The 14,317-nt window shown below is 37.7% G+C and overlaps 1 protein-coding gene across 2 annotated transcripts; it reads left to right on the top strand.

The window, feature by feature from the left end:
• Positions 1 to 247: 247 nt before the first annotated feature.
• Positions 248 to 12,786, top strand: LOC149148933 (ran-binding protein 1 homolog c-like). Of its 2 annotated transcripts, XM_089437858.1 has the most exons (3): positions 11,667 to 12,197; positions 12,290 to 12,382; positions 12,555 to 12,786. In XM_089437858.1, the coding sequence occupies exons 1-3, from the start codon at positions 12,069 to 12,071 to the stop codon at positions 12,750 to 12,752; spliced, it is 420 nt and encodes a 139-aa protein (XP_089293984.1). In that variant the 5' UTR covers positions 11,667 to 12,068; the 3' UTR covers positions 12,753 to 12,786. The 2 variants fall into 2 exon arrangements, with proteins under 2 accessions (XP_089293985.1, XP_089293984.1); XM_089437859.1 differs by lacking the exons at positions 11,667 to 12,197; positions 12,290 to 12,382 and adding an exon at positions 248 to 667.
• Positions 12,787 to 14,317: the final 1,531 nt, after the last annotated feature.

The raw sequence follows: 14,317 nt of genomic DNA, 5'->3' as shown, positions 1-14,317 counted from the left end.
TTATTACAATAAACACAATAATATATCACCGAGGAAAAAGTTCAAATTTGCGAAAACAAAAAACGCACAACAACCTCTGGTCCCAACATGACAACATGAATGAAGTAGGCCTCTCATGTTGGAGATGATTTAGGGGTTATTCCATGGCCTTCTCTCCCTTTGAAACCCCCCAACCATCCCTGTAATAATTTATTATATTATCTTTAACGATGCTACTTTTACTCTCAATCTTTAACAGCTACCGGCCTTCCCTCTTCAAAACCCTTATATAGAGTGTTTTCTCTCCATCGACCTCAAAAACCCTTATATAGAGTGTTTTCTCTCCGTCGACCTCTTTGCCCTTTGCCTTCGAAGCATTTTTGCACAGTTAAATCCTTTGTCCAAAATCCTCGGGGTTTCGCATTCGTGTCTGATATTGGGCGAGTTTCTGGCATATTTTGGATCCATCGATTTCATTCGAGCCCTCCCTCTGTGCACTATCTGGTATTGGGATGGCTGGAACTCAGGAGGATCCTGTTCTTACACGGGCAGTAGATGACGATTCGAGAGAGAACGAGGATGATGCCGGAAAGGAAGAGGACACTGGAGCTCAGGTTGCACCCATTGTTAAGCTTGAGGAGGTTACTGTCACCACGGGCGAAGAAGAGGAGGATGTCCTTCTTGACATGTAAATTTCTTAATCCATGGCTATTTCATGATTTTGTTTTGAAAGTTGTTTTCATGGCCTCTTCGGTGGCCCTTTTCCTGTGCACATAAATGGGACCTTGACTATAAGGAAGATGCATTTGGGCAGTTATTTACTTCTAATTTTTCTCCTTTTTAGTAAGATCTGTTTTTATCGGGTTCTCGATGTTTTGTTCGCCTGTTGATGATGATCGGAAACAAGATCCAAAGCCTAATTAATGGAAACAAGATCTTCCACAAACAGGCTACTGCACAATGTAAAACAACACGTGGAGCGACATTTGTCCCTAATCATGGGCTTATGTTGCTAGTGCAATGAAACCAACATCACCAGTAATCCTTGCAAGAGCACATTCCATCCTTGAAATAATGAAAACGGTTTGCATCTCTCATGTAAATTTCTCGCATAGCAATCTTGGAGATGAGCTTGGTAACACTATGGCAGTTGCCACAGATGCGCAGGTTTTTTGTAATCCAAAGTGGGGTTCCAGGGTTGTGCTTATTAGCCCAAAAGCAAGGGCCAGCTTCTCACTGTGAGTAGACAACATACTTTCCTTCACCTCCTCCTCCACATCATGTAGTACAAAATTTGTATCTGGAACATACCCCACTGCCTCCATCTTCCTTTCCAAAGTCTCCAGCATCTCATAAATTTCCTCTGATTGAGGGTGTGATCTGTCTCCCATGACAAATGCATGAACCCTATTATTTACCTCAGTACAGCTGTAACCTGGAGTCTTTTTAACCGCTCTGTCCTTCATCATTGTTCTTACCCTTGCTACATCTTCCCATCTGCCAGCTGCAGCATAGATGTTTGCCAGCAGTACATAACATCCAGCATTTTTAGGTTCTAACTCGAAAAGTTGCTCTGCTGCATATTGCCCCAGCTCAATATTGCAGTGAACTCTGCATGCTCCAAGCAAAGCACCCCACACACTCGCACCTGGTTCTAAAGGCATGGTTTTAATCAAGTCCCATGCCTCATGTAGATGCCCAGCTCGGCCAAGGAGATCAACCATGCATGCATAATGCACTACCCTGGGAACAATGCAATAATATTGAACCATAGAATTGAAATATTGTCTGCCCTCAAGCACCAGGCCTGAATGGCTGCATGCAGACAAAAGAGAAACAAAGGTGATGTGGTTTGGCAGTATGCCCGTCATCTGCATTTTGTGAAAAAGAGAAATTGCCTCCTCACCAAGCCCATGCATTCCATAGGCAGCAATCATTGCACTCCATGATACCACATTTTTTTCAGACATCTGGTCAAACAACTGGTGTGCAACCTCTAAAATGCCGCAGTTGGCATATGTGTCAATTAGGGCTGTGACTATAACAAGATTAGAGTTAAATCCACCTTTAATTATATAACCATGAATCAACTTACATTGTTTCTGCGATGCTAAATGCGCACATGCCAGGAGCACACTTACCAAAGTGACTGAGTTAGGTTTCACGTCTGCCAGTTGCATCTGATGAAATAGGGCTAAGGCATCAATATTGGGGAAATATACCAGCCTTAAGGCTCATTTTACCACAGTAATTCAAGAGCAGATTTGTAATCAATGAAATGAGTGAGAAGTGAACTGATACAAGCACATTTACCACAGTAATCTAGGACAAATTGTTACCATGAATAGTATGTTATCAAGAGTGTAATCACCACAATTAGTCAGTGATGTAATGATGAATTTCCAGCAGTGAAAGGGCCAGAAGTTTGGTACATGACTGAGTTGAAGTAAACAGTTCTGAAGGGTAAAAAGTTCTGACTTATGGGCCAAGTTCTGTTTTTTGAGAGACCAAGTTTATATCCGCATCAAGGCTTTATTTACTCCTGGCTGAGCGTACTCTTATTGAAGGGTCCAAGTTTGAGTTTTCTCTTTGGTGTGAGGGACATATTACAGATTTGGAGGCTGCCTTGAAAACAAACAGGCCGTGATACCTCTGCCTGGGTGTGAGAGCTGATATCATCCTGTTACCTGTGCGTACATCTCCCTTATCAGTGCCAAACTATCTCAGATTTACTGGAGGAGTTCTGGACGTGTTGTGGAAGAGAAAGACAGAGATTAGGAGGGTTTTCTTCCAATTTATACTCTGGAATTTTGCAAACAATATAAGACTGTCCACTGCCTGAAGAATTCACTGTGTATTTCAGGTTCTCTTTACCTCTTTTATTTTGTCTGTATGGCTGAATTAAATGTAAGGTCTGTGTCTTCTTAAATCTGATATCAGTCTCTTTCCTATCAGTTTTTATTGTAATTCTGGCCTAATATGTATATCAAAACAGCATGTAGAATATCCTTTATTCAGAAAAGGGATCACTGCTACACCATAAGAAGAGACACCATTCTATCAATATATTTCCCACTGATATGGACCAGGTTCCTCTTTGAGTCTTTCATTTCTGTGCACTGTACTCTTGCTCAATTAAGTACGTAATGTCACTATTCTGATGATATACATTTTTGAGTAATTTACATTGGGGTAAATGTGGTTTATATGGCTGTAATATCTTCATTTCAGCGAGTAAGTTGTGTTGGGTCCTGTGAAACATTGTACCTGAGCTGGAATGTGTTGACGAATATTAATTTGGTGCACTGAACTTGTTTAAAATGACTATGTGATGCTAATATTCTTGCTGATATACATTCTGGCCCAGAACTAATTTCTGTCATCTCTTAAGGAGGCCACTTCATTAAAAAGGGGAATTTGTATGTTCGTGGAATTTGTATGAGAACCAATTGGGTAGTCTCACATGCAACTGCACTTAACTGGAGAATCACCTCCCATGCATTCATCTTGGCCTCCCCATAAGCTGAAATAGTAACTCCAATGGATATGGCCAACATATTGGCCTCGGGCTCACCTTTATAAGCTTCTTTCTTCAGGGAAACCACAATCAAATACACAGCAATGGGAATTAGAGGTTTCAGCATTTGAAATAATGATACTGAGAGGAAAACATAGGCAGAATTTGAAAACCAGAGACCCAAAGAATACACTTATCAATACTATGGGTTCAACGAGCTTGAAGACTCTTACAATAGCAACAGCCAGTGTTGAGTAGAAGCCCATGTGAATCATGGTGGGACTGATCACACTAAAGTTGTCAAGCAATGGCAACTCCAATGGATATGGCTAACATATTGGCCATGGCCTCACCTTTATAAGATTCTTTCTTCAGGGGAACTGCAATCGAATGCATATCAAATGGGCACAAGAGCTTTCAACATTTGAAATATCGATACTTTGAGAGACATGCACCAAGGGCTGCATCATTTAGGATTTGTACTCAGTTTAGGTGTCATATTCAAGGGGAAGTTGTTATGCTTTCCACCACTTCATAGATTGTTAGAGTGATGAAACAAAAGAGGCTCCCTCTTGAGGCTAGATTATGTCATTCACATCAGCTGTGTTGTTGATGTCCTAGCTCAGCCAGGTCTTGCCAAAACTCTGTTGAGGTTCAAAATTTATTATAAACTGAAATGTCTTCACAAGAATTGACCTCATAAAATGCCATAATCACAAGATATGCCATACATGGCTGTGGTTATGGCTCGCAAGACCCTTAGACTTTGAACAATGAGGCTCGCAACATCACTTATGATTATGCACTCTACAATTCTGTGACCAGCTGAATGTCAAGCAATTGAACCGCGATTTAAATCCTATTTTGTCAGCAATAAGTACTATACTTTGTCTTTATTTAGTGTAGAGAACCAAGCACTTATTCTGCTCATCTATAGAAGGGACAATGGTTGTTTGCCTATGAGGTATAAGGAAATCCTATCAGATGTTTTGTATTTTCGTATGGAATTGAATCATACTCCTGCACACTGTAACATTCATATATATCAACCTGTAGAGGCTTTAATAACACCTGGTATTCTGGTTAGTGATTTTATTGGACCTCATGTGCATATCCTACATGCACAGGATGGACTAATCATATGTTACAGGGTATTATTCTTATTATTTAGGGTGCACATCTTCAGGTGCTCAAGAACGATTACTAAAACAGTCAGTTAATTCTGCAATTTAAAGGATGAAAAAGGAGGTTATAGGAGTCTAGTTTTGGTTCTCATCCACAATGTCACACTAGTCTGCCTGGGCATGGTTCTCATGGTTTAATAGTGACTTGAGGAGTCATAATACCACAGATCACTAAACACGAACAGCTAAGGTAGCCCAAGGACAATAGCCATCTTTACACATTAATTAACAGGTCTTACATTAATTATCCTAGGGGGTTTTAATACTTCCAAATGCTTAAAAAACAGTTAGCAGAGCATTCACATTACACATTCCAGCAATCTTTTCTATAAACCAACCAAATGCAGTCAGGAGAGCCCTCCTTTTAAACTATACAACCTTATTGTTAGTATGATCAAACTTATTTTAATATATAGTGTGACAAACCGTATGTGACAGGCAGGTGGAAAACTTTTCTCGCAATTGACTAAGTGACGTCCTGCGAGCCAGAATTGAGACGGAAACCCTCGTCAGAAGTATATGCTTGGCTCTTTTCCAAACAAATGAAGAGTCAATGAGGTTTTGTGTAATCACTTCTGGTATCGTATTGGGTTAACCCACCCCCTTTTTGATTCCAATAAGCAGAGGTGGTCACTATGGTAATCCGATTTCAATTTGTAGTTAGAAAATGGGGTCACAACTTTCCATATTTTTTGTTTTGTTTTGTCTTTTTACATCAAACAATAGTATATTTATTAGAACCATAGTCAACTAAACAAACAGGAAACAATTTATTTGACAGGTGGAAGAAATGATAGGCTTAGAGCAATTGAATTGTAGGCCATGCTTCTTGACAAATTGATGAACAGATGTCTCCTTACTTGAGATTTAGGTTGGCACCATGGCACCATCCTGTCCATCATTATACACTAATCTTGTCATTATCTTCTTCACTATGAATGACTGGCCTGTTCCCTGCAAATAGATCTGAGCATAGAGTAGCCAATCCAAGAACAGTAATCTCTAGCACAAGACAATATTAATGATCTAAATACCTAATCCTGAAGCTTGAGTTTGATTTTTCTCTACTGGTTCTGAATCTCTGATTGAGAATCTCCCACTCATCATTATCAAACCTTCTCCTTCATCATTGGCATCAGCTGCACTGCTGAGGTACTTTGGTTGGTTGTCATTGGACTTGAGAGCTTGAAGTTTCAAATGATTATAGTAACAGACAGCCAGAAAAGCCAGTCCACACCCACTCAAGTTTATGACTGTAACCTTTTCATTTATTATAGACAAAGATTATGTTATGAGCAGCCAGTCCTTGACAAGACCAGCAACATTCATAGTCAAGGCTGAAGTCTTTCCTATCAGAAGAAACACTGCAAGATTAAGAGCCAAGGCACAAGCAGAAATGTCATGTAATCCAAATCAAAGGAAGAGACCCTGATTATCAGAAATGGGTATTCTACTAAGGCCCGGGGGGTGCTGAGAAAAACAAGGCAACAAGGAGCAACAAAGATGTGATGGGATTCAACTTAATCCCTTTTGATGTTCGTGGAATTTGTATGAGAACCAATTGGGTAGTCTCACATGCAACTGCACTTAACTGGAGAATCACCTCCCATGCATTCATCTTGGCCTCCCCATAAGCTGAAATAGTAACTCCAATGGATATGGCCAACATATTGGCCTCGGGCTCACCTTTATAAGCTTCTTTCTTTAGGGAAACCACAATCAAATACACAACAATGGGAATTAGAGCTTTCAGCATTTGAAATAATGATACTGAGAGGAAAACATAGGCAGAATTTGAAAACCATAGACCCAAAGAATACACTTATCGATACTATGGGTTCAACGAGCTTGAAGACTCTTACAATAGCAACAGCCAGTGTTGAGTAGAAGCCCATGTGAATCATGGTGGGACTGATCACACTAAAGTTGTCAAGCAATGGCAACTCCAATGGATATGGCTAACATATTGGCCATGGCCTCACCTTTATAAGATTCTTTCTTCAGGGGAACTGCAATCGAATGCATATCAAATGGGCACAAGAGCTTTCAACATTTGAAATATCGATACTTTGAGAGACATGCACCAAGGGCTGCATCATTTAGGATTTGTACTCAGTTTAGGTGTCATATTCAAGGGGAAGTTGTTATGCTTTCCACCACTTCATAGATTGTTAGAGTGATGAAACAAAAGAGGCTCCCTCTTGAGGCTAGATTATGTCATTCATATCAGCTGTGTTGTTGATGTCCTAGCTCAGCCAGGTCTTGCCAAAACTCTGTTGAGGTTCAAAATTTATTATAAACTGAAACGTCTTCACAAGAATTGACCTCATAAAATGCCATAATCACAAGATATGCCATACATGGCTGTGATTATGGCTCGCAAGACCCTTAGACTTTGAGCAATGAGGCTCGCAACATCACTTATGATTATGCACTCTACAATTCTGTGACCAGCTGAATGTCAAGCAATTGAACCGCGATTTAAATCCTATTTTGTCAGCAATAAGTACTATACTTTGTCTTTATTTAGTGTAGAGAACCAAGCACTTATTCTGCTCATCTATAGAAGGGACAATGGTTGTTTTCCTATGAGGTATAAGGAAATCCTATCAGATGTTTTGTATTTTCGTATGGAATTGAATCATACTCCTGCACACTGTAACATTCATATATATCAACCTGTAGAGGCTTTAATAACACCTGGTATTCTGGTTAGTGATTTTATTGGACCTCATGTGCATATCCTACATGCACAGGATGGACTATTCATATGTTACAGGGTATTATTCTTATTATTTAGGGTGCACATCTTCAGGTGCTCAAGAACGATTACTAGAACAGTCAGTTAATTCTGCAATTTAAAGGATGAAAAAGGAGGTTATAGGAGTCTAGTTTTGGTTCTCATCCACAATGTCACACTAGTCTGCCTGGGCATGGTTCTCATGGTTTAATAGTGACTTGAGGAGTCATAATACCACAGATCACTAAACACGAACAGCTAAGGTAGCCCAAGGACAATAGCCATCTTTACACATTAATTAACAAGTCTTACATTAATTATCCTAGGGGGTTTTAATACTTCCAAATGCTTAAAAAACAGTTAGTAGAGCATTCACATTACACATTCCAGCAATCTTTTCTATAAACCAACCAAATGCAGTCAGGAGAGCCCTCCTTTTAAACTATACAACCTTATTGTTAGTATGATCAACCTTATTTTAATATATAGTGTGACAAACCGTATGTGACAGGCAGGTGGAAAACTTTTCTCGCAATTGACTAAGCGACGTCCTGCGAGCCAGACTTGAGACGGAAACCCTCGTCAGAAGTATATGCTTGGCTCTTTTCCAAACAAATGAAGAGTCAATGAGGTTTTGTGTAATCACTTCTGGTATCGTATTGGGTTAACCCACCCCCTTTTTGATTCCAATAAGCAGAGGTGGTCACTATGGTAATCCGATTTCAATTTGTAGTTAGAAAATGGGGTCACAACTTTCCATATTTTTTGTTTTGTTTTGTCTTTTTACATCAAACAATAGTATATTTATTAGAACCATAGTCAACTAAACAAACAGGAAACAATTTATTTGACAGGTGGAAGAAGTGATAGGCTTAGAGCAATTGAATTGTAGGCCATGCTTCTTGACAAATTGAAGAAACAGATGTCTCCTTACTTGAGATTTAGGTTGGCACCATGGCACCATCCTGTCCATCATTATACACTAATCTTGTCATTATCTTCTTCATTGTGAATGACTGGCCTGTTCCCTGCAAATAGATTTGGGCATAGAGGAGCCAATCCAAGAACAGTAATATCTAGCACAAGACAATATTAATGATCTAAATACCTAATCCTGAAGCTTGAGTTTGATTTTTCTCTACTGGTTCTGAATCTCTGATTGAGAATCTCCCACTCGTCATTATCAAACCTTCTCCTTCATCATTGGCATCAGCTGCACTGCTGAGGTACTTTGGTTGGTTGTCATTGGACTTGAGAGCTTGAAGTTTCAAATGATTATAGTAACAGACAGCCAGAAAAGCCAGTCCACACCCACTCAAGTTTATGACTGTAACCTTTTCATTTATTACAGACAGATTATGTTATGAGCAGCCAGTCCTTGACAAGACCAACAACATTCATAGTCAAGGCTGAAGTCTTTCCTATCAGAAGAAACACTGCAAGATTAAGAGCCAAGGCACAAGCAGAAATGTCATGTAATCCAAATCAAAGGAAGAGACCCTGATTATCAGAAATGGGTATTCTACTAAGGCCCAGGGGGTGCTGAGAAAAACAAGGCAACAAGGAGCAACAAAGATGTGATGGGATTCAACTTAATCCCTTTTGATGTTCGTGGAATTTGTATGAGAACCAATTGGGTAGTCTCACATGCAACTGCACTTAACTGGAGAATCACCTCCCATGCATTCATCTTGGCCTCCCCATAAGCTGAAATAGTAACTCCAATGGATATGGCCAACATATTGGCCTCGGGCTCACCTTTATAAGCTTCTTTCTTCAGGGAAACCACAATCAAATACACAACAATGGGAATTAGAGGTTTCAGCATTTGAAATAATGATACTGAGAGGAAAACATAGGCAGAATTTGAAAACCAGAGACCCAAAGAATACACTTATCAATACTATGGGTTCAACGAGCTTGAAGACTCTTACAATAGCAACAGCCAGTGTTGAGTAGAAGCCCATGTGAATCATGGTGGGACTGATCACACTAAATTTGTCAAGCAATGGCAACTCCAATGGATATGGCTAACATATTGGCCATGGCCTCACCTTTATAAGATTCTTTCTTCAGGGGAACTGCAATCGAATGCATATCAAATGGGCACAAGAGCTTTCAACATTTGAAATATCGATACTTTGAGAGACATGCACCAAGGGCTGCATCATTTAGGATTTGTACTCAGTTTAGGTGTCATATTCAAGGGGAAGTTGTTATGCTTTCCACCACTTCATAGATTGTTAGAGTGATGAAACAAAAGAGGCTCCCTCTTGAGGCTAGATTATGTCATTCATATCAGCTGTGTTGTTGATGTCCTAGCTCAGCCAGGTCTTGCCAAAACTCTGTTGAGGTTCAAAATTTATTATAAACTGAAATGTCTTCACAAGAATTGACCTCATAAAATGCCATAATCACAAGATATGCCATACATGGCTGTGATTATGGCTCGCAAGACCCTTAGACTTTGAGCAATGAGGCTCGCAACATCACTTATGATTATGCACTCTACAATTCTGTGACCAGCTGAATGTCAAGCAATTGAACCGCGATTTAAATCCTATTTTGTCAGCAATAAGTACTATACTTTGTCTTTATTTAGTGTAGAGAACCAAGCACTTATTCTGCTCATCTATAGAAGGGACAATGGTTGTTTGCCTATGAGGTATAAGGAAATCCTATCAGATGTTTTGTATTTTCGTATGGAATTGAATCATACTCCTGCACACTGTAACATTCATATATATCAACCTGTAGAGGCTTTAATAACACCTGGTATTCTGGTTAGTGATTTTATTGGACCTCATGTGCATATCCTACATGCACATGATGGACTATTCATATGTTACAGGGTATTATTCTTATTATTTAGGGTGCACATCTTCAGGTGCTCAAGAATGATTACTAGAACAGTCAGTTAAGTCTGCAATTTAAAGGATGAAAAAGGAGGTTATAGGAGTCTAGTTTTGGTTCTCATCCACAATGTCACACTAGTTTGCCTGGGCATGTTTCTCATGGTTTAATAGTGACTTGAGGAGTCATAATACCACAGATCACTAAACACGAACAGCTAAGGTAGCCCAAGGACAATAGCCATCTTTACACATTAATTAACAGGTCTTACATTAATTATCCTAGGGGGTTTTAATACTTCCAAATGCTTAAAAAACAGTTAGCAGAGCATTCACATTACACATTCCAGCAATCTTTTCTATAAACCAACCAAATGCAGTCAGGAGAGCCCTCCTTTTAAACTATACAACCTTATTGTTAGTATGATCAACCTTATTTTAATATATAGTGTGACAAACCGTATGTGACAGGCAGGTGGAAAACTTTTCTTGCAATTGACTAAGCGACGTCCTGCGAGCCAGACTTGAGACGGAAACCCTCGTCAGAAGTATATGCCTGGCTCTTTTCCAAACAAATGAAGAGTCAATGAGGTTTTGTGTAATCACTTCTGGTATCATATTGGGTTATTGTTAGAAGCGATAATTGGATTCGGATTCTCATCGAGTGAGTTGTTCTGCTTTCTCAATTTGAGAGGGTTTGTTTGGAGGGAAAAACGAAAGATGACATACAAGAATAGTGAGGGGAAAGATGCAGAGGAAGAGGATTGAGAACATCGCCAGCAGGCAGGCTACATTTTCCAAACGTAGGTGGATTGCTGAAGAAAGCTTACGAGCTCTCGGTGCTCTGCACTGCAGAAGTTGAACTTGTGATTTTCTCCCCAGCAGGAAAGCTCTATGAACTGTTTTTTAGTGCAAATCCTACTATTTTGATTCTAATAATCATGGCTATGCAAACCTCATGAGATTCTTACTAATAACCCCGGTGGTGCAAGCCCTAGTAAGTTCGATGTTGAAAAACTTAGTGTAAAACCTCCAAATCGCTGGTTTTGTTGTAGTGCTTATTGGAGAGTATATAAAAAATTTCACACCTTTTTTATGAGATATGGGAGGAAAACATGTTAAAGATTTTTAATAAATATAAAATTTCCAAAATGATGCTAGTTACGTGTGATTCTTTTTTCATTGTTTGTGATTATGAAAAATGAAACTCAATGTTTTTTCATTAGTGCACACATATTTCATTATATAATTGCCTATAGAAAAATCATTCCAGAGCCGATAACAATAAAAGTGAAGAATTTATGGTCCAACCTTATATTTAAGGGAGATGTTTAAGGATGACGTTTGAATTTTGTTTTTCATTTTAAGACATTTGAAGCAAATATTAGGAAGGACTTTGAGAAAGGATTGTCCTTGATTTTCGAAAATGGAGTTGTTCCTTTCCAGCCATATGCCCCAAGTGACCATCAAAGGGAGAGCTCATATGTTTTTTGGATGTTTTCTTTATAGCTATTTTTTTACACATATCCATAGAGTCCCCATGCCATTGATGTGAATTACTTGTTTGGTTTTTTTTAACCAAAATTTTTACCCAAACAAGAAAAATTAAAAAAATGCCTCAAGATCAAAGACTGAAACAAAGACCTATTGACATACCTTTTAAAGTATGGAAAGAACTTGTAAAATCATATGAGAAGTTGGATGCACAAAGAAAAGCCGGCAATGAGAGCATTCAGGTATTGAATTTTTCATTAAACATTATTTAGAATGTATTAATACTTATAAGTATCTTAGACATGTATTTGTGTGAAAATAAATTGAATTGGTTTATGTTTAAGGACAAGGCATCCAAGGCGAGGTTAACCAAGACAAAAGTCACTCATCGTAGTGGCCAGAAAGGTTTAAAAGCACTGATAACAACCTTTGTAAGTATATTAAACATGTGATATTTTTTAATAAATTTTGTACTAGAAGAAAGTCATTGTTATCTAATTTCTCCCTATTTACTGATTGATAGGAACTAAAATATGGAAGACCTCCAAATCATTTGGAAAAGGAGGTGCTGCAGCAAAAGAGATGGGTTGAATTTGTTGTTTGGATGGACTCTATGGTATATAATCTTAGTTGGATTTCTAATATACTTTTAAACCATATTTTCATTTTATTTTTTAATACTATTAGATATTATATCTTACCTCATTTTATGGTTAACATTGTATAACAAAAACATGCGTTGTGTTATGTAATTAATACTAACATGTAATATTGATTTTTTTTGTCAGAATGCTATAGGTAATGATTGCCAAGACGATGATCCAAATTATGTTCAACATATATCAGGAGATGATGAGGATGAGGATGAGGATGATGGTGGTGAAGGAGGAGATGATGATGATAGTTGCGGTGTTGGTGATTATGTGGATCAGAGTAATGAGGATGGTCAAGATGATCATGAGGATGATCTTGGTGGTGGTAGCTAGGCATGCACATGCATTGTTTTTTATGAAGAAATTATTGTGTAGAATGTCATTGCTATGTTTAGATGGGTGTTGTGAATTTACCCTATATCAATGAGACATTTTGATTTTGTAATCATACGATGAGTTTGATTTATGTATGTTGTTAATTTATCGTAGAATAATGATATTCATGAAATATTTTGATTTGTTAATCATATTTGAATTTTACTTGTTTTGATTAAAAATAATACTGATTTTATTAGTATTATGTTGCTATTTTATACATGTTTTGAAAATTGTTAATGACACATTGTTATTTTTTTGGATGGATGTTGTCAATTTCTCTTAAATTTCTTTACAAATGATTTTGAATTGTGATATCTGCTTTAATGATATTTAGAAACTATCATATATTTCACTATGAATCTATAAAGGGGGTCATATATGTAAAGAAAAATATACTCTATATAAGAAGTCAAATGCGGATGTAACCATGGATGCAAAATTGAAAGTAAAATTGGATGTTAAACTAGGAATTAATACAAAATGCAAACAATTGACATACAAAGTGTTTTAAATTAGAAGTGAAAAATTGTGCAATAGTTGACACAAAGAAGGGAACAAAACATGGCATACAAAAGGATATCAAATTGGGCAAAAACAAGGACACATAAATGGGCACCAAATTAGATGCAAAAAAAGACAACAACTAGATGTAAAATAAGATGCAAAGTTGAGCGTTAAAAAGAAGCAAAAAACGTTACAAATTAATATGACAAATGATGATGCAAATAATGGTGTAAATTTGGGATGCAAACTTGGGTGCAAAAAAGGAAAAAAAAAAGATGTAAGAAAAGACATAAAACAAGATGCAAAATGGGGCTGAAAAAAGGTGAAACCAAGGATGCCATATTGGATGTAAAAAATGATTCCTAATCACATGCAAATTTAGGCTCGAATTCAGACACAAAATTATATCCAAATGTGGACACAAAATGAGGCAAAAAAAGATGCAAATTTGGATGGTGAAAACGATGTAAAACTAGACACCAAAAAAATGCAAAATTGGATGAAAAAGTCTGTGTAAATAATGGTGCAAAATTCGACACAAGTAGACACAAAAAAATGGTGCAAAAAGGGGCATAAAATAGCTTAAAATTGGATGCAAAACTTGGTGCAAAAACAAATACAAAAGTAGACGTAAAAAATGGCTCTAAATTGAATGTACCATTAGACACAAAATAAGATGCAAAGGTGGACACAACACATGACTCAACATAAGATGCAAATATAAATGCAAATTTGGATGCTCAAAATGATGTAACATTAGATGCAAGAGATGGTGTTAAAAATGATGCAAAATTGGATGAAACAAATGACGCAAAATATGGTGCAAAATGAGATGGGAAAAATGGAGACAAATCAAACGTAAATGTGGATGTAAAAAATGGTCCAAAAAAAGATGCAAAAATGGGCACAAAAATGGATGCAAAATTTGGTGCTAAATCAAATTCAACACATGGTGCAAAGATAGGTACCAAAGCTGGTGCAAAAATAGAGGCAAAAACTAGTGTAAGACTAGATGC

The sequence above is a fragment of the Pinus tabuliformis genome, chromosome 9 (assembly GCF_031772625.1).
Source record: "Pinus tabuliformis cultivar Carrire ecotype Pingquan chromosome 9, CPIR1, whole genome shotgun sequence".
In the NCBI taxonomy this organism is placed as follows: Eukaryota; Viridiplantae; Streptophyta; class Pinopsida; order Pinales; family Pinaceae; genus Pinus; species Pinus tabuliformis.
Note: the sequence above shows the minus strand (reverse complement) of the source record. Positions and strands in the feature narration are given on the sequence as shown.